At 42.5% G+C, this 20,815-nt stretch overlaps 1 protein-coding gene across 12 annotated transcripts in view; it reads left to right on the top strand.

Moving 5' to 3' along the window:
- dennd1b (DENN/MADD domain containing 1B) overlaps positions 1 to 20,815 on the top strand; it is a 127,532-nt gene that overhangs the window by 48,254 nt on the left and 58,463 nt on the right. For 8 of the 12 annotated variants that reach the window (XM_015970893.3, XM_015970892.3, XM_070554240.1 and 5 more), the window contains 5 exons: positions 11,993 to 12,042; positions 12,760 to 12,879; positions 17,438 to 17,507; positions 19,185 to 19,265; positions 20,487 to 20,546. In XM_015970893.3, the coding sequence (XP_015826379.3) occupies positions 11,993 to 12,042; positions 12,760 to 12,879; positions 17,438 to 17,507; positions 19,185 to 19,265; positions 20,487 to 20,546 (381 nt within the window). The remainder of the gene's footprint in view (positions 1 to 11,992; positions 12,043 to 12,759; positions 12,880 to 17,437; positions 17,508 to 19,184; positions 19,266 to 20,486; positions 20,547 to 20,815) is intronic. The other 4 variants (XM_070554241.1, XM_070554242.1, XM_015970894.3 and 1 more) reach the window with 3 other exon arrangements.

Below are 20,815 nucleotides of genomic sequence, written 5' to 3'. Positions count from 1 at the left end.
TTATTAGCTTTCAATGACTTTGGAGCTGCTTTAGAATCACATATTTATGCCATGGTTGAAAAAAAAACTTACTGCATTATATATTAACAGATTCATTGACTGTCGATTCGATTAATAATCATTTATGTTCACATCTCGATACATTGATAATTAGATTCATTTCCTCGGCTCTAATTTGGAATAGGGCTGCACAATATATCGAAAAATTATCGTCATCGGGATAACAGACGTGCGATAGGCCCATTACAAAGCACGTCAAAAACGGTGATAAATGTTTGGTTCAAACATTTCCATCCATGTCATACATCAACTTTTTGTAAACCAGCTCAGTTTTTTACGCGGAAGTATTATTTGACCAATCAAATGTAGCCCTTCTGATATGCGGCCAATCAGATGGGTCCGTTCACGTAATACGACTGCCCCCTGCGTAGACCCTTTTGGAAAGCAACACCCGAACGTTGGCGGCGCCGTTCCCTTGTTTGTCATGCTGGCTCAGAGCAATGAACGCATTTTATGCTGAGGTTTCTGGAACCAGCGCTGCTTTCAAACGTGGACGTGAGTCCGCTCGGAGTCGTTAAGCAGCTGATAATAACCAGGCTGACTCCGACACGTGCCGGTGAACCAACCCGCCTTCATGTCGCTAGTGTTCCACCGGGTGGTGATGTTAGCCCCAGGCTCCGGTTAGCTTCCAGCTAAAAGGCTACAGCACTCTCCTCCCAGTCCCACCCTGCTAAAGAGGGCCCGGAAAAGTTCCCCCACACATCAAAGTGATTTTTCATTTATGAGCTTTTATAACCTTGTTAATCAGGATAGTTGATTTGCTGCTTCACAAAAACTGTCAGAAGCTCTGCTAGCCGGTTATCTTAAGAGGAGCTCGTTCAATTTGTTAGCTTGTTATCAGAATCATAGTTGCAGTTTCATCATCTGAGCTGCTTTTTAAGATCTAGGTAAACTTGTTCAATTTGGGGTTAAAAACAAACGTTTTCACATATTTTCCATGTAGTTTTTTGACAGTTCCTCTTCTGAAAGGTAGACAATTGTTTTTCTATTTCCCTCAGAAAATCCTAATTTTCTCCTAGTTTGGCCCAGCACAGATCACTTTCCAGTTGCAGCAACAGCCTTATATCATAACCACATAAGTGGAGAAAATGCTCAGTAGCAAAGAGAGAATTTGCTGTTGCATTTAAGTGATGTTAACTATTATTTAACATTTAAACTTACTTTCAGATTTTTTTTTATTTATTCAAAAAACCCTGGTAAGGGATGTTTTTCTGTATTTGGAGCATCAGAAAAAGTTTTATGGTGGTGGTGATGTTTTAAAGTCACTGAGAAACTGCATGCATGCAGTTTGCTGTTTTGCTGCTAATACAGTAGCAGGTGCAGCTGCATATTTTTGCAATAAAAATGTAATGTTGTAATGGAATTCATGCATTAGTTTTTGTTAGCTTTGAACCCAGAGCAGACGTCACACGCCAGACGACATCAACACTGCATATTTTAGTATTTATTCATTTATCGTGAGTAATATCGATATCGCAATATTAAGCACTGTTATCGAATATCGCAGGTTTTCCTAATATCGTGCAGCCCTAATTTGGAAGTAATAACACATTTTTCTTTGGTAAGAATATCTTCCTCAATGTGACATGCGAGCATTTCAAAAAGCAGACACCAGGGCAATATAAAGATACTGTACACCATTAGTTTTTTGGCAGCCCGGACTGGTCTGCCCTGTCTGAAAGGAGGAGAAACCACCAACTAGAACTAAAAAGACTCAGATGGAAAGATAAAACCTGCACCATTATTAATGTAGACATGAGAGCAAGCTTCTAAAACAGACACAACTCCTCTTTGGGTTTAAAATGTTTACACAACACATGCAGGGTGTTAATAGCACCTTTATAGATTCACTTCTATTCTTTAACATGATTCCAAAGTTTACGTAATTGGATATTGAGTCAGTTTGGCTTTAGACATCAGCAAACGAGCTATTATTGATCTCACTAATGACCGTACAGTTTTTTGTTCAAATGTATTTTATTGTTTGATTAATTTAGGAAGAATTGACTGAAATCATTTTTCTGATCACAGTTTGTAGCAGTTCTCTCTAAAAGCCTTCCTTTAAAAGAGCTGAGTTGATACTTTAACCTGTATAGTACTAGCCTGGCACGCCATCATAGATATGAGAATGTAGTCGGTCCACGATCCATTGATGACTCTGTTGTGGGGCGGCATCTACGGTGGTCTTTCAAACTGTCCCCACATGCTATACAACAAACAACATGACGTACCCACTGCTACAGATGTCAGTCAGCAAGGCAGTCCGCCATACTCTGTCGTAGAAGATGCAAATAAACATAAGTACATCTATCTGCTCTTAGCTCAAACTAAAGCCCAAGTCAAAATAGTCCGAAGTTTAAGCCACAGCTGTTTCAAATGAGCAGTCACCATATTGTTTTTTTGAGTAGCATCCCGCCTACTGAGTTCTGTGATTGGCCCACCAAACCAATAAAGCACTGTGATTGGCCCGCTATGGAGCAGTGGTCATCTTGGTTTGCAGTAACAACCCGCCCATTTGGCTGATAAAGCTCTCTGATTGGCCCACCAAACCAATAGAGCACTGTGACTGGAGCACCACGGATATCAGTCAGCGGGGCAGTCTGCCATTACATCATGAAAGAACTACATAAAAACATAAAACAATAATTTTTTTTTCTAAATAAACGTGCTGCGATAAGCCAACCACAATATGGACTGGGCTTGCGGAGGTTCCAATAGAGCATTCCTAGACCAATACGCAAAGCAAACTTATTTAGCTTCAGGCTATTTCAGTACATCAGAGGCATGAGATGCAACCATTCATGCTTCTTTTTAGATGTTTTACTACTTTTATATTTCTGCTTTACTTTTTGTAAAAAATGATCTGGGTAAAACAATCATCTCTGTTGGTTTTGTGTAGTAGTTCAGTTCATCTGTTTAATATCATTAATAATCATTGAATAGCCAGGAAATACAATGTATGAGTGTTTGTTGTGATGGATTTGGCAGGATGTTTTAAAAACAGCTAGCAGTAATGTAAAGTATGTATGATTTACATTAATGAGCTAACGTTGGCATAGATTCTCATTTAGTCTTTTAAAATAGCCTTTTTTTCAAGGGAATGCAAGCGTTACATTTCTAATTGTGCCTGCCGTCGTCGTCTTTTCCTCCTACAGCTACATCCTGTGTAAGGCTCCAGGGGCCTGGCTGAACTCAGCCAGACTGAGCTATGTTGGGTAGCTAGCAACATTGATCTGGCTGCAGTAGCCATGGGAATATAAAGCAGGCAGGGGCTTAAAGTCTTGAGCTCCCCCAGGGATGAGTCCTTGCTGCAAAGGGAGAGGGGCATGAACTGAGCTGCTTCTCATTCCTTCCCCTTTTCCTCCCCCTCACACTGCTGTGTCCATCCTTCTCTGCCCCTCTTTCCCTGTGACATTCCCTTTAGTCAGTTGTTCTGTCCGCCTGTTTTTCCTTCCTCGCCCTCATTTCTTTCCTCTTACCCATGTCACTATACAAGTCCCTTCTTTAAATTTTACCAAGCAAATGTGAAGTTTCATTCAAGAAGAACAATGTGGTCATGCTGATTTTTGCATTCTATCTTTGTATAATAATGAAATTTTTAGCTAGTTAGAATGATCCTTGTTTAAAATTGAATGCTTCCTTTTTAGTGACACGGCTCAGTTAAGGAAGACGATTTACACCTGTAAGTCAGTCTTGAAGATTATTAGGAACACCTGTTCAACTTCTCCTTAATGCAATTATCTAATCAACCAATCACATGGCAGTTGCTTCAATGCATTTGGGGTGTGGTCCTGGTCAAAACAATCTCATGAACTCCAAACTAAATGTCAGAATGGTAAAGAAAGGTGATTTAAGCAAAGCCTTTGTGAAGCCACAACACACACAACATTGAGGCGGATGGGCTACAACAGCAGCCTCCATTACAAATAGGAAAATGAGGCTACAATTTACACCAGCTCACCAAAATTGGACAGTTGAATACTGGAAAAATGTTGCCTGGTTTGATGAGTCTCGATTTCTGTTGAGACATTCAGATGGTAGAGTCAGAATTTTGCATAAACAGAATGAGAACATGGATCCATCATGCCTTGTTAGCGCTGTGCAGGCTGGTGGTGGTGGTGGTGTAATGGTGTGGGGTATGTTTTCTTGGCACACCTTAGACCCCTTAGTGCCAATTGGGCATCGTTTCAATGCCACGGGCTACCTGAGCATTGTTTCTGACCATGTCCATCTCTTCATGACCACCATGACCCATCCTCTGATGGCTACTTCCATCAGGATATTGAAGAAGAAGAAGAAAATATCTTTTCTATAGCGCCTCTCAACGTAAAAATCACGAGCCGCTTCACAAAAACAAAACAAAAAATAAAGATAAAAAATAATTTGTAAAATGGTTAAAAATATATTTTAAATGAGCAAAAATAGACAATTGTGCTTAAAAATGTAAAGAAAGAGTGACTAGATAAGATGAAAATCAGTGGATCCTGAGGAAGGTGGAATAGGGAGGGAGAGCAGAATAAAGAGAGAGTGGTGAAGAAGGTCATGCAAAAGCCAGCTTGAACAAGTGAGTTTTCAGCTGCTTTTTAAAGGAGTCCACAGAGTCCACTGATCTTATGCTCAGGGGGAGAGAGTTCCAGAGTCTAGGGGCCACAGCAGCAAATGATCTGTCACCTTTGGTCTTTAGCCTGGTGCGCTGCACAGCCAGTAGGCTTTGGTCACTGGACCTCAGGGACCTGCCGGGGGTGTAGAGACTAACAAGATCACCAATGTATGATGGTGCTTTTCCATGTAAGACCCTATAGACCAGAACCAGGATCTTGAAATGAACCCTGAAGTTGACTGGCAGCCAATGAAGCTGGAGGAGAGGCGGGGTGATGTGGGTGTGTTTGGAGAACTTGGTCAGAAGCCGAGCACAGGCATTTTGAACCACCTGTAGACTGTTCAGTGAGGTTCTGCTCAGACACGTGAAAAGAGAGTTGCAGTAGTCTAAGCGTGAGGAGATGAAGGTGTGGAGAACTGTCTCAAGTTCAGAGCGGGACAGAATGGGACTCAGCTTTGCAATGTTCCTGAGATGGAAGAAGGAAGAGCGAACAAGAGAGCTGACATGAGAATCCAGCTTGAGAGCTGGGTCAAAGGTCACATCGAGATTCCTGACAGAGGGTTTGGTGAATCTAAGCAGGTGTGTAACAGCTGCAACTTTGATGTCTCATGGGGCTTAAAGGAGATGTACAGTTGGATGTCATCTGCATAAAGATGGTAGGAGAACCCTTTGAAGGAGCTCAGGATGTGCTGAAGAGGAAGTAAATAGAGGAGGAAGAGCAGAAGCCCCAGCACAGAACCTTGTGGGACACCATGGGTAAGAGAGGTGGTGGAGGACCTAAAACTTGGAGATGGCCACAGAAAAGGAACACACAGAAAGATAAGAGGAGAACCACTCCAGAGCAGTTCCTGATAGGCCTACCCAGTCTTTCAGCCTCTCAAGTAGCAGGTGATGGTCAACAGTATCAAAGGCTGCAGTCAGGTCCAGCAGGAACAGAACAGAACAGTCCCCTGCATCACTGTGAGTCAGAAGGTCATTAGAGACCCTAAGAAGAGCTGTTTCAGTAGAATGAGCTCTACGAAAACCTGACTGGAAGCTATCATAGATGTTATGTTCATCAAGAGCAGCTGTGAGCAGTTTAGCTACAACCTTTTCCAAGATCTTGGAGATGAATGGAAGTTTAGAGATGGGTCTGAAGCTGCTATAGAGAGAGGGGTCAAGACTTGTTTTTTTAAGAAGCGGGTGGATTACATCATTTTTAAAGAAAGCAGAGACCTGACCAGAGACCAGAGAGGCATTAATTATAGCGAGCACGCTGGGACCGATGGACTGAAAACCACTTTTAAACAAAGAAGAGGGTAAGATGTTGAGGGGGCATGCAGAGGTCTTCATAGAGTTAACTCGTTTGGTTAACTCAGGCAAAGAAACAGGAGTAAAGCTATCTAGGATGATGGGCTTGGTTGGAGTCGGGAGAGGCAGAGATGAGGCTGAAGGAGAGATGCTAGATCTAACCTTATTGACTTTGTCCACAAAGAAAGACTGAAAGTTCTCACAGTCTGCAACAGAGTGGATGGAGGCTGTAGGAGAGGCAGGAGAGACGATGCTGCTGATGGTGTTAAACAGCACCTTGGGGTTCCCTTTGCTCTGGGACACCAGGTTGGAGAAATAGGAAACTCTCGAGTCTCTGACTGCAGAGTTAAAGGATGTCAGAAGATCCTTTAAATGCAGCAGATAGACGTGGAGATGGGTTTTCTTCCACAAGCGCTCAATTTTTCTGCATTGGCGCTTCAGGCTGCGAACGCTGTCATTAAACCAGGGAGTTGGGTTCACTCCTGGAACTGATCTGGTTCTGACAGGACAGATGTTGTCCAGAATGGAGAGGCAGTGCTCGTTAAACTGAGAAGTTAAGGAATCTGGGTCGGTATCAGAAGAACGGGGTGGATCAAAAGCAGCAGAAAAATTGCCAACTGTGCTCTCATTAAGAAAACGAGAACTAGCCAGATGGCGAGCAGGAGGTGGGGACGCAGAAACTGACAAGTTGAAGAAAATGCAGTGGTGATCTGAAATTTAAACATCCTCAGGACAAACACTGTCAGCATTTAGACCCAGGGTAAAAACAAGGTCAAGAGTGTGCCCCCTTGTGTGTGTGGGGCCAGAAACATGCTGGGTAAAGCTGAAAGAGTCCATAAGGCTGGAGAAATTCATGGCAAAGTGGTCCGAGGGATCATCAACGTGGATGTTAAAGTCACCAACAATCACCAGTCTGGACAGTTTCACAGTGGAGGATAGAAAGTCACTAAACTCCTGAAGGAAAGCACCGTTTGGACCAGGTGGACGATAAACCACAACATTACAACTAAAATATAAACTAAATGTTTCAGCTGACTAAATAGATTGCTGCCGACCCCACTGAGAGTTGAACCAACATCAGCAGAGGGGAAAGCAAAACTTAAGTCAGACGATCATGCCACTGGACTACCAGAGACCATACAACAATAAGCCTCAAATGCTATATAGCCCGCTTTTAGTGGAGCGGCTGCGGGCAGATATTTGCTAAAAGAAACCTTTTCGTTTCGGGATATATTCAGGCTTTGTCATGTAGCAAGTTTTATTTATCTTGTTTAATTGAATTATAGAACATAGCATTAACAATTGTAAACTAGTAACAGCCGTAATTCATGTGGGTCAGGTTAGTTTGCGATAAAGTTAAAAAACAAAAACAGAAGAAGTCAGTGGGCTAGGCTGAGTTTACGTGAATGGGCGGGGCTGGTGCAGCTCCACCTTTGTAGTTCTGCAGCGAGCACCCTCTCGTTACCTTTGAGGTCATAAAGAAGCTGAGGCCATCTGAGTGCAGCATAGTAGCTAAAATCAGCTTTAGTTTCACAGTTGCTGTTTAGGCCAATATGGACATGTTCTTACTGGTTTTTGGTCAACTGAATAACAGAGATGAACTAATAGGTGGCTTTAAAACACTGGTTTCACAATTAACAATTGTTTGAAAACCAGAAGAAGGAAGTGACTTTCAATGAAAATGTGTCCAACTTTAGATAATAAAAATTCAATAATTTGCGTCTCACAGATCTCAAGGTTTAGCAGTCCTGTAGCAGTCTTGCAAAAGCTAGCTGTTAAGACAAACCGTATGTCTGTGTCCACATATGTTAAGATGTTGGCACACATATTTGTACTTTTCTGATTCACCTTTACAGCGTTGGCTTCATGTGTGTACATTTTTACACTCAGAGTTAATAAGTGTAGATAAAGCACTGATTTAAATCCTAGATTCCTTACTCTGTTGTATCTTTTGAATTGGAGTATTATTGTTGGTTGTTTGTTGTTGTGTTGAGTCCACCGGTATGAAATCCTGACATGCATACATAGAGCCTGGTGAAGCTTACTGGGTTACTATGATGTAGCTTGTATCACACAGGCCTTATGGATGACTATAAATCAGCTGTTAGACAGTCAATCCTAGTCCACATTATCATCAGTTACTTCCTGCAGTAAAGCTGCACTATATATAGCCTGTCCCACCACAATTATGTCTATGTAGGAATTAGGGTAGAGCAGGAATAAAAGTGGAGTTTAAGTCTATTTTTAAGAGTAGAGAAGCAGGAGCGTTGCCTTGCACTCCAAAGTTTGTTGCTTCTCCGTGCTGTACTGTGTTATTCTGCGGGGGCATGGCGCTGCTGTAGTGATGTGATGCAGTGATAGCAGGAGTGTCCACTGGGGGAACCCAGAGCATTCTGTCTCACTGAATGATACCCCTGTCTCCACTCACGATAAACAGCACACACACACTCACACATCAGTGTCTGCCAAGCTCAGCCTAGCAGCGGATTCCTCCCCCCTTTTGCAAAGCTGCAAATATATTAGCTGCTTCTTTCTCTTTTGTCTTGGGAAAATGGCAAGCAAGGGGAGTGTGCGTGCTTGCGTGCATGCATGCATGCATGTGTGTGTGTGTGTGTGTGTGTTTACTATAAGAAACTGGAAGAACACCCTCTTTGTGCCAGTCGTGTTGAGAGATCCCAGTGGTATAGGGCCAAGTGATGGGAAGAGAGCTGCAGATGCCTGTGAGGTACCCGTAACACAGGTGTGATGTCAGATATGGGGAAACAGAAAACAGAGAGACAGATGAGGAAAAGATTTGAGTTTCAAATTACATATTACTCACAATCTGTTTCTTTAGTTAAAGCAGAAAGAAATATTGGAACTGAAACACTGTTGGGCTTAGAATAAAGAGACAATTCATGGGTGGCAGAAAGCCCCGACACACACACACACACACACACACACACACTGGTGTCTACTGGAAAATGTCATAACTGGATGAACGCGAACATCTATATGTGCTTTTTAAACTACTTGGAATGAAAATGTCTCTGACTACAGGGACTCTAGATGAGAAGATCCATTCAGACCATTGTTTTTGAATAATAGCAAAAGTCCCTCATGTAAAATAATGAGTTTACTAATATCCAAGTTTGAATTTAAAGGTACATTATGTAGAAATGAAGTAAAAAAAATCGTGTGGTAAAATTTAGATACTGCATCCATTTTAAACAACTTTGGAGCTTTTTGCCGGCCTTCGTCAAATTACAGTTGTCAGTGCTGCGGTATTAGCTCGCGGAGACACGGCACCCCGACACTCACTGATGGTAAACAGTAGCTACGTCCCTCCTTCCTTTGTTTTGAAAGAAGAAAAACTGACAATCCCCACAGCCAGCTGGATACGAAATGTTTCAGTGTAGTCTTCCTTCCAAAATGACTGAAACATTAGACTCTTTTTGGATTTTCTCACTGTAAAATTCTCACCATATTACCATACCAACTTTATTTCTATAGCACAATTTAAGATAGCACTTAACAGGCAGGGTCAATTGAAACAAAAAGAAAAACGCAATAACAAGATAAAACACAACAATAAAAACTATAAATCGTAATACAATAACATTGAATCACTGTCTATTCTTACATACTGCACCTTTATTAGATGTGTTAACAATCGGTATAGCTCAATTATTCATTTGTAGTGTTTGTATCAAACAGATTTATATATAATATATTTGATATGACAGAATTTGATCAAATACATCATTACTGATTTATTTCTAATATCCTTTCCCTGTAAAATGCCTCAGAGTAATTTAAAAATCCTAAATTTAATAAGGTTTTGAAAAGTGAGTGAAAAGGAAAAAATTTGTTTTTAAAATGCCTCTTTGGGCATTAAGGAGTAGCTGAAGACTAAAACTGTGATGTGGGGCATTACAATCTTTTGAAAGATAGAAAATAAAAGACAAATTGCAGCCTTAAAATGTAAATTCATAAACGTGACGAGAAAGAAGACGATAGATCTCGTCTGACTTCAAAAACGTGCTCAGGAGCCACAGCTGTTTGGTCTGTTTAATGGCTAAAGACAGCAGTTTGAAAGTGTCTGGTGTCTGTAAACCTGAGCTACCTAAACTGACGCTTACAATGTGTGTATATATAGAATTTGTCCATTGTTTCTGTCACATTATAAACACAGATTCTCATCGCATGCTGCAGATCCTGTAGGAGATCAGAGCCTCTGCAGCTCTTGGACTGTCACTCAGATACTTGATGTGGGCAGGGCTGTGAAGACTCAGAAATCTGGCAACTGGAATGTTGTTATTTGCCGGGAAAGTGAATCCCTGTGTATTTGTGCGTGCACACGCGTGCACGTGTGTGTGTTTGGGTTTGTGTGCCATATGCAGCGTGCCAGGGAGGGCTCTCTGGAACATATTGGTGTGCGTACATAGTGGTTAATAATAGTAGCAAACGCATGCAACGATGGCAGCTCTGATATGTGTGACAGTTGTACAGCCGCACACGCCAAGACTCATACACACACACACACACACACACACACATACACACACACATACACACACAAACACACACATTGTCTCACAACACAGACCTCCTCTGCCACAGTACCCTCCATCTTTGTTGAGTTCTCAATCTTAACACGAATCCTGATAAGGAATCTCGCCTCCAGCCCCTCCCCTCATGCTCCATATGTAGGCATATACACAAACATATAGCCCACTCAAACTCCACCGCCCACACAAACACACAAATGTACAGGCCTAGCCACCCGCAAATTAAACGAACATGTCCTTAACCAAGCAGGGGCTCACATACATCTTCCATTTAGAAGCACACACACCCATTCTGTCACAGCTCAGTGTTGCTGTTAGATGCTTGTCTGTAGAAATGTTTGTGTGGTGCATGGGTGACAGATTTAAGTTTTGATGAGGAGGGGCAGGGGATCAGTGACTGCTCCCTGTGGTGAGGTCTTAGAGACAGCAGCAGCAGCAGACACCCAACCTGTCGTCCAGATCAGTCTCTGGGGGAGGCAGAGAGATAGAAGAAGAGCAGCATCACTCATTGCTCGGATGTGTCCAATCAAAAAAATCCCCACAAGCCTCAACTCTGTGGCCGAGCTTGGCAAGTAAACGAAAGAGGAAGGAAGAGACGGCTTGTGAGACCAGAGCATAGCAAAGAGCCACCCAGTCCCCAGGATTAGTCTTTGAGCTTGGCAGAGCCTGACCAGAACCGAAGCAGAGGTAGCAGGAAGACAGACGGTAAAACTGGACCTGGCACCTCTTCTGGGACAGGTCAGCAGCCAGGGAGGGGATGGAGCGACAGACAGAGCAGGAACCCAGGGTTCTGTTGCTGTGTGGCTGGTCTGGAGTGGCTCACCCATATGGTGCTCCACACTCTTCGTGCTCCCTGTCTAAATCCATATGCCGCTGGTGGAGAAAAGCCCCCCTCAATGCTCCTCTACCTCGCTTCAAGAGCATGCAGACCCACAAGGGAGGCGTTGGGAGGTAAAGCCCCGAAGGCTTGTACCCCCCTCCTACCTCTTAACCCCACAGAGCTGCTTAGCCCATTGTCGCTACAATCTGCCACCATAGCCCTGGTGTTGTGAGACCCCCCCCCCCCCCCCCCCCCCCCACCATCATCACCACCACCACACACACCCATCCACCTTTGGCCTCTTTTGTTTCTCCCTCTCTTCCCTGGCCCTTTCATCCCTTTGGCACCTGATAATCGATGAACTTATTAACTGCTAATTATTCAAGCTGTGGATAGAGGATCGCTCCCTCATTCTTGGAAAAAAGGGAACGCTTCCTCTCAGTTCTGCCAAATAAAGTGGTTTGCATTGACCATTCATTTGGATTAAGTGCTTTTAGGCACCACTGTTTTGGATGTCAGATTGCTATCGGTAGCATTTAACATTAATCCCCATTTTGTTCAGCCAGTTGATAGCCTTACCGTCCGCACTGGTGAGAGCCCAAGAAACTTACACATTGAAATGCTGAATGTCTGAAAAGTGTGTAAAATCTCTTTTCTTTTCTGGTTTTGCAGGAGGTCCTTCAGACAGTACCAAAGTTCTGCTTCCCCTTTGACGTGAAAAGGTACGATTCCTCTCCTCTTGAATGCATCTACACACACTCGTCGTAGGAAAGTGTTTTGAGCTTCTTACATTTATCAAGAAGTCTCTTTCCTGATGAGATAGTTTGTTACTGTAGTCATGTCCACATGGGTGATTCAGGTAGCCTCTCCTATCCTCCTTTTTTTGCTAATCTGTTTTTACTGTAACTGCAACAAAATAAAAGCTGTGATAATGATATGTTATTGGTGAGGATAATGATTAACAAATACTGATGATGCTGATGAGGTCATCTGAGAAACTTCAAGTCAGAGGAAAGGCTGTCTCCGCACACGTTATTACGTTTGATCTGAAAAGCACCTTTTTCTACTTCCACATGAAGAATGACAGGTAGATTTCTGTCTTGGTACAGAGGAGAGATGGTGGATGAGACTGTTGAGCCTTCCACAGAAGCTGAGCTGCTGCCATCTAGTGGTGGATTTGTGTACTGAGCAGTTTACATGAAAATCTGTTTGGTTTCTGATGCTCTTAAGCTTAAATTATTTTATATGCATGTTGATCTTTAACTGGACATTTCTGTAATTATGAGAATGAAGTCTGGAAGATGTTTTTTTATTGAAAATATTTAAGTAAGCCTAGCTTTTATTAATGATTGTTGTTCATAAGTTGTTTTTAACACTTTGATTAACTAAAACCATATTTGCTCCGTTTGTACTGTAATTGAACCTCATGTCATCGTCAGGGTTTCCCAGAATCAGGTGGGCCAGAATTTCACCTTTGTTCTCACGGACATCGACGGCAAACAGAGGTTTGGTTTTTGTCGACTCACCCAAGGCTGCCGGGTCTGCATATGTCTCCTCAGGTAACACACACACACACACACACACACACACACACACACACACACACACACACACACACACAAACACACACACACACACACACACACACACACACACACACACACACACAGTCGTTCACTAATCATTTCATTTATTAAATTAATAATTTCGGTGTTTTGTATTCAGATTATAGTGATTTGTCTAACTAAGTCTTAAACACACATTTACAGCCCGTAATTCTGGTAAGAATTTATTGAAATGATTTAAAAAGTGCAATGAGGTAAGTCGCAAAACCCAATACATCAATGCGCCTTTTCACATTTTCCCTTTTGTGTCAGAATCACATGGTGATGTAAAAGAAGACATGTTTAAACTCTACATTTTAAATTTATTTGTTATTGACCTCACCTGTCCAGTCATTTTAACCCACTCAGGGATCACTCTCAGCTTTATTATTATTTTAAATGTGTATCTATGTTTAAATATCACAGAGGAAAATAAATGATTCATTTTTCAGATCTTGGGAATGAACACAGCTTTTTTGAGACAACCTTTTCATTTATTCTCACACCTCACTCTGAGCTGCACTATGCCAGAAAGAGAGAAAAAAATCAAATTTATATTCTCATCTGCCCACACAAATATGTTACTGAAGTGCCTATAATTATCCAAAAGTTTAGCAGTTTTTGATATTTCATAGGTGGATGTCTTCTATCACAGCGCACATAAACGAGGACAGCAAACCTGAGAAGATCCTACTTTCTTTGCATAATTGTGCTCCAAAAAAGGCTATTATCTGTTAATTACCAAGTCATCGTTGTGTCGAGGCGATGTTTTCATAGATGTAATTACCTTAGCCATTGCTGGGAATGAGCACTCCATTAAAAATCTCTGTGGACAGGCTGGTTCACGTTGATAGTAGCTCAGAAAAAGTAAAAATACATTTTTAATGAATGTAGTAAACAGTTTAACAAACAGCAAATTGGAAAAGCAGCACAAAGCCTCTCTGTGTTCTCTGTTTGTGAGGCAGTGCTCCTGCAAGGTGTGTGTGTGTGTGTGTGTGTGTGTGTGTGTGTGTGTGTGTGTGTGTGTGTGTGTGTGTGTGTGTGTGTGTGTAGGGGGGCTGTTGATGGACAGTCGTGGGTTTGTCGCTGCCCTGATGAGACACACACTCACACACCACCCACCTTCCCGGCCAGCTTCCATGGCCTTTGTTTTTCTTTCCTCTCCCTCTCCATCTCATGCTTTCTGTCTCTCCCTCCGTTCCGTCTCTCCCTCTCTTTTCCTCCTCGTTATTCGGCTACTGCCACAGCGCGACAGCAAAGACGCTTGGCCCATAATTATGCATGAAGCTTCGCTGCCAATTAGCAGAGGCTCCCCCGTCCCTCTCGCTGAGTTAGACATGCTAATTCATTTGACATATGATGTATAAAATTCATTATGCATTCTGACTAGTTTGCATGACTTGCTTCCTTTATAATAAAATAAAATATAGAAAATGTTTCTCTTTTCACAATTCAAAAATGTTTTTATGCTCACGGTCCTTCCCCCGTGATCTTGTTATTTCTTAATTTTGTTTAGAAAAGAGAACTTGTAAAGATTAAAGTGTTTTAGATATCTCAAAATTAGAAGTTTAAGATCATTGGTTTATTTGGTTCATTTTCTTCTTATTATTTTTTTTTTCAGGATTAAATAATAATTGTCAATATATTCCAACCAAATTAGATGAAATCACAGAAATGTCGTTTGAATGTTTTACAACTTTAAGCAAAAATAACTGCAGCTTAGCAAACAATGCAGGCTAAAAGTAATTAAAGCAGTTAGTGTGTGTGATTGTTGAAGTGCTGGGACTGTAAAATTGTCACCTCTGCTTATATGAGGAAGTGCCTTAATGAGTAGGACAGTTTTATGTGGACAGCTTTTTGCAGTCTCCTTGCTTAAATCGTGGACACCAAAAATCACTTCATCTGACAAAATAAAAGCCTCTGAAGAAAAGAAACGTGCTTCAAACCTCATTTCTGCTTCCACTCAGATGACTTTCTTCTGCTCCTCTAGCTAATTTGTAGACGAGGAAACAGAAAGTTTTGTATTACAGCCTAAGTGTTGGGATTCATTTCAGCTTTTTGGTCCCTTATTCAGGTACTCGAAGACACGTTCTCCCCCCGTACTTAACCTTTGACCTGAGAAAGTAAACGTGAAATGCAATCTCTACAAAGTGTGGATGAGTTACGGTTACTGATGTCCGCGCAATAAAGAAGATTTAGCTCTCATCTACGGAACATGAATAACTGTCGTTCTGCTTAACACCCAACCTACTTCATAGCAGTCAGAAGGCTTTGTGTTGACGTTTAATCGGACACTCGGAGTGTTTTTTTTAAAATCCAAGTGCTTGGTTAAATGCGTTTCGGAGGACTCGATGACGAGTTCCAAAGTTCCTTCCTTTAGTCTGTTTGGCAGTCCGAGTGTGTGATGGCGAGGCAGTCGGGTTATGAGCGGGTCACAGATTAACTGCTTCATTCTCTGAGTACATGGCACTTTGAGAAGACGTTTGTTTAAAATGGTAGGAGGGATGGTGGGGCCCCCGTGCTCCGAGCACTCCGTGATGGATGCCCCTCTCTCTCTATCGGAGGATTTGCGGAGCACAAACAGATCTGAGCAATGAACTGTGACGAGTAGGAGTAGCTTTCCAAGCTTTACCTCTGCATGTACAGCAGGCTCAACGGGGAGGAGAACCCAAAGAAATCAGCGTTTAAATAAATTAATCTGACTCAATTTAAATGTAGGAAATGCTTCTGATAATCTAAATATGTTGTTATATTGGTAACTTCTGGTTGTTGTGATACTCCTTGGATCTGCATCACTTGGGTGTAGGAGTGTATTGACCACAGGGCCTGCAGAAGGAAAATGAAGGATTCGTGTTTGAAAATCTTTATTTTTAAACTCCAGGCATAAATAAGGCAGATTATTAAACAGTCTTTCTTCTCCTCATAATTATTTAATCGGACTGAACTTGAACCTAAAGTGACCCGGTTTGCTGATATCGGTGCAGTATTTTGTTTGATGTGGCAGAAATAGGTCTCCAGGTTCATATCTGGTCAGCATGTAAATTAACATAAGCATGTTTGATTTGGTCTCTCCTGCGAGTGTGACCTGATTGCAGTAAATCTTCATGCAGATGTCAAAATAACAGCACGTTAAGAGGCTGATTGTTTCAGACTATTGGTCACTCGGCTCCTCTGATTGGTGCGCTTGGCTGCACTTCTCTGTGAACCCGGCCTGTCATTGGCCCCTCGCGGATTTGCTCATATGAATATTTGCATTAGGTTCACTTTATTGTTCCTTGTTTGTTAATTCCAGTCTGCAGAGCAGCCAGTGACCCATGTTACGGAAACTTCTACATTCGACTGCTTGAGCCGGACTGCAGACTCTGACACCCCAAACGTGACTCTAAAATTAAAAACTGTTTAATATAAAAGCCACAAATCTGTCATTTACACTCGTCACCTTACACACGCCACAGTTTTGTTAGTAGTTAAATAAAAAAACTGTTTGATTAACCGGCTCATTTGGCCACTGATTTACTTTTCCACCTCTGCACCAACACAAGGCAATGAAGCATTAATGGGAATCCCTGTTTATTTCATGGTAATGCTAAAATGTTCCTAATCAAAGTCATTGCACATGCGGCGTTGCAGCATGCATGGTAAAAACCCAAACTAAAAAAAGTCAATAATGTGACAGGATACTATGTTCTTTTTAATTATTTGATTGCATAATATTAAATCAAGCTAGCCCTCGCGGCTTTTCTTCTTAAAAAAAGGAGAAAGTTGGCCTTCTTCCACCTAGAAAACGAGTCCACTTTGCCAAGAATATGTCAACTTGCTAAAGGAAGCCATGCTGCACAGCTGCTTTAACTTATGTCAGTGTACTTACTGATTGGATTTAACACAAACACTGCAGTAGGAATTATTTTGAACATGTTAATGAATTTATTTATTTAACATGAGTTACACAGAGCTCCCTTTTTTAATCTGTGAAGCTGCAGTAGGGGGAGGAAATGCTGAATCTGGATTTCTGCATCTGGGAGCAGCATACTCCGAAACCATAGCATCCAATAAACACCATTGTGTATATTTATTTAGATAAAGGATCTAAAATTCTTTATTTTATTTTATTTTTTTGCTTTGAAGTCAAACATGACAGGAATTCATGCAACAGCCGTGGATATGAGAGAGCATCTTAATCAAAAAGAGAAAGTGTTTGCTCTTCTCTGCTGCTGTGACGGGGTGCTTTGGTGTAGGTGGAACATGGAACAGAATCCATTATCAATGCTCTGTTTGTTTATTTGATCTTTCAACAATTGGTCAAATTATTAATAGACGCTTTTGGGCAAAGATGCAACACATTCAGGTTTTTCTGGAGATCGAATCCCACAACGCTTGTATTTTAAATTCATAACTCCCCGTCTGCTTTGATTCATTGCATGTTGTTTGCTGCTGCTTTTTTGAGTGCTGATGATGAAACAAATGCAAGCTTCTTCTTATATAGTGCACTGATGCATCTCTCTGATTCTTCCAGTTACATGCCCTGGTTTGAAATCTACTACAAGCTGCTAAATACACTGGCTGACTACCTAACAAAACAACAGGTAATCACATATCAACCCAACTGCAGATAATAACCGTATGTGTGTGAGCTTCAGCGTGTTTACAATATTAGAAATGAGTCCGAACGCTGGTATGGTTAGACTCGGGAACAAGCGAAGAGTGTATTGTTGTTAAATCTGTGTTGTGGTGGGAAACCTTCCTCCAGTGTGTTCCTCTGCATGCTGCACGTTTCCTTTTGTGTGCGGGTTTTTGTTCAGTGTCTTGGGCTCGAATTGGTTCCTGTTGTTAGCAGCAACAATGTTGACATTTCACAGACCAAACGCTGATCTGACATGGGAAGTTATTCCTGATGATTTACTGGAAAACAAGTCGTTAAGAAAAACACACACACACACACACACACACAAACGCTTGTACTTCACAAAAGTCGTCTCCCCTGACTATTCAGTCTGCACTGTACCAGCAAAGGGAGGGGAAATGTAAAATATGCAACAAACTGGGGAGATGTGTGGAGTCTGGTGCATAGGGTGTAGGTGATGTTCCACTGTTTAGACTGGAGGGGGGTGTGGGGGGGAGGCAGAGCGAGGGAGACGTGCAGAGAGCTTTGGGGACCACTTTTCAATTGTCATGTAGTCGCTGCTTCTCCCAGCATCCTCGGGGAAACGTGATCAGGACAAAGTGTCTCGCTGAAAAAGACAGTCACATCACATAAACAATCAACTCGCGCGCTCAAAATTCTTCAGCTGAAAGAAAATTTGCAGGAACAATTTGGCGGTTAGAGGAGAAAAAACCTAACGGACAACGACAGTTTGTGAGTGAGGAAGAGAGTGGCAGAGGGGCAGCTGAAAATCCTGGGCCACTGAAATGTTAGTGTGCATGATTTGGTTTCTATTTACCCCGCTGTCCGTTCCAGGCGAGAGGGAGATGTTGACAGACGAGGGAAGACAGAAGAGCGATGAGGGTTTAAGGCGAGGGGTAAATGAACTGTTTCCCCAGGCCGTGTTGCTGACCATGCGTGTGAGCATTGAGCTTCTCATGACAGGAGGCTGTTCGATTGCACACTCCCTAACACCCACCCCTCCCTCCCTCTGCTCTGCTTAAGCTATATTGCCACCCATCGCTTCTCCTACGTTGTGGTTTGCACACACACATTATTTTCTCACAAGACCAAAACAAAGTTCTTGGAGAAGGAGTCAAAGACAAAAGGCAAAACAAATAAAGTTCAGCCTCTGCAGCTAACTACTTTCACACGAAGAGTCCGAGCTTCAAACTGACACGACCGTAAGCGGCAGTCATGTGGAAGAACTCAAAAATGCTGGAAGAATAATATCAGGGTCGGTTTTGTGGCTGAATTGGATCTCTAACGGCTTTCTAAAGCCCCTTGTTTTTGGAGCGGGGACCCCCGGTTAATTAGTGACAGCCCGCTCTCGGCTGTAAATCAGCGCTGCCGGATAATAAGCGTCTGCAGCCATACACTCAGCCGTCTTTTAACCTCACCATTTCTCGTTAAACATATGTCAGTCGGATGTTGTGGAGCCCTTCAGGCCTCGCTGCAGGATCGCTCCCTGGTCTGCGGCAGCGCCTGTCCCGGCTCAGTTTTTAGGATTGACACACACTTTGTGGCATCAACAAAACAAGTAAACATAATTCGTGGTTGTCATGTTTTTGATTCTTTCTTTCATTTTTCCCCTCTTTTGTTTTTTTCCCCTCTCTCTTAGGAAAATGACTTGAATGACATGCTGAATTCTCTGTATGAGCTGCCTGTGCCAAAGCCCTTCACGCCAGTCAACCTGAGTGTGGTAGGTATACGTATTCTGCTGGATCACAATCCACGACAGCTCAGATTGAGACAGAAAGAGGGAGAGGCACTGCAGCAGGGTGTTGCATCAGAGGAGGTGACGCCAATCGGCCGAAGTAGCTAAACATGCAGCGAGAGACGCTGAAGATGTAATGAATGAGGGAGAATGAGGAGACCAGGAGAGAAGTGTAATGAGAGCTAAAGTGAAATTGACAGGTGGAAGAAGAAAGAAGACAAAGATGGCCTGAGATTGTTTTAAAGAAAAAGAGCAGAAACAGGGAAATCGACTAAGTGCAGAGGTTGAGATGTGAGAGAATAAATGAGGGAGAAACAGAGGAGGCGCGGAGCAGAGAGCAGGAGGAGGTTAAGACACGTCGGGCAGGAACAGAGAGACTCGGGCCCAGGACTGACACTGTGTTTGGAAACAAGAAGTGGCGCTTACAGGTCTTCGTGTGATAAGCTCAAGCTGCACATGTTTAATCTTGAAGGGTCCTTTCGCAACTCATCATGTCTCCTGCTTATCAAAACCCGAAACGGCCTAACGAGCCCAGGTCCCTCAAAGTCAGCTTCTGTTTGACACATCCTCCGATGGAATGTTCCCAACATAAAACGCCGTCGCTTCCGTAAACCCGGCTTGTTTAGGTAGGACGTAAAGGCTTTCAGTGGGTAATCCTGACTCCACACCGTGTGGGATCAAAGAGTTTGAGTGTTAGTCTTTGTCCTGGAGGACTACGCTGCTTTTTTATCCAATTAGATGAGCAACTGTAGATCATCAGTGCAGCAACGGCCTCTGAAGGATCTGCATCTAATTACACAGATGAATTTACAACTAAACAAGTTAACACAGAAGATATGAGGCTAATTTAACATATCTGTGTGTAGGTTAACAGGGTCAGTTAGCACGGGCTCTGATTTATTCCTCTTTGTGTGTTTTTGTACCAGCTGCGTATGTGAATAAAGCTTCTTTATTTGAATCTCAGAGCTTTGTTGGGAAAGCAGCAGCCCTGGAGACCAGAGGTGATCGCTTCATCTCGTTTCTAGAAAAGCCACTGGTCTGATATTTAATTGATGAAGCAGATTTATTCCCTTAAAGAGGGTTTCTTTTCTTTTCTGTTGTTGTTGTTTTATCATGCCAGTGGAGGAGCAGAATCATTGTCCCCTTTCATGTGTGAACCCTGTTTTGCTCTCTCTCTCTCTCTCTCTCCTTGTCTTATTGTGCAAGAATGAGCAGTTGTGTATTGCCACTGGGCAAGTGCTGAGAGATCGGCGAAGCGAGGAGCCGGTGAGTGGAGAGGAATGAGTGAGCGGCAGAGAAAGGGTGGAGGGATAGAGGCTGCTGTGAAATATGAAGCTGCTTCTGTACTAATCGCATGGGAGCCACTGATTTCCAATTTGGCCAAATAAGCCGCGCTTTCTTTTTAAATATAACAAAAACAAACTATCCTGGGCCTTGGTGTGTGTTTCTTCTCATCTGGAAAACAATCAAACTTTGTAAATGATTAATGCCCTTCCACTCTGCGATATTCAATCTCTCTGAATATCAAAAGTTTT

Source organism: Nothobranchius furzeri, chromosome 8 (genome assembly GCF_043380555.1).
Source record: "Nothobranchius furzeri strain GRZ-AD chromosome 8, NfurGRZ-RIMD1, whole genome shotgun sequence".
Classification (NCBI taxonomy): domain Eukaryota; kingdom Metazoa; phylum Chordata; class Actinopteri; order Cyprinodontiformes; family Nothobranchiidae; genus Nothobranchius; species Nothobranchius furzeri.
Note: the sequence above shows the minus strand (reverse complement) of the source record. Positions and strands in the feature narration are given on the sequence as shown.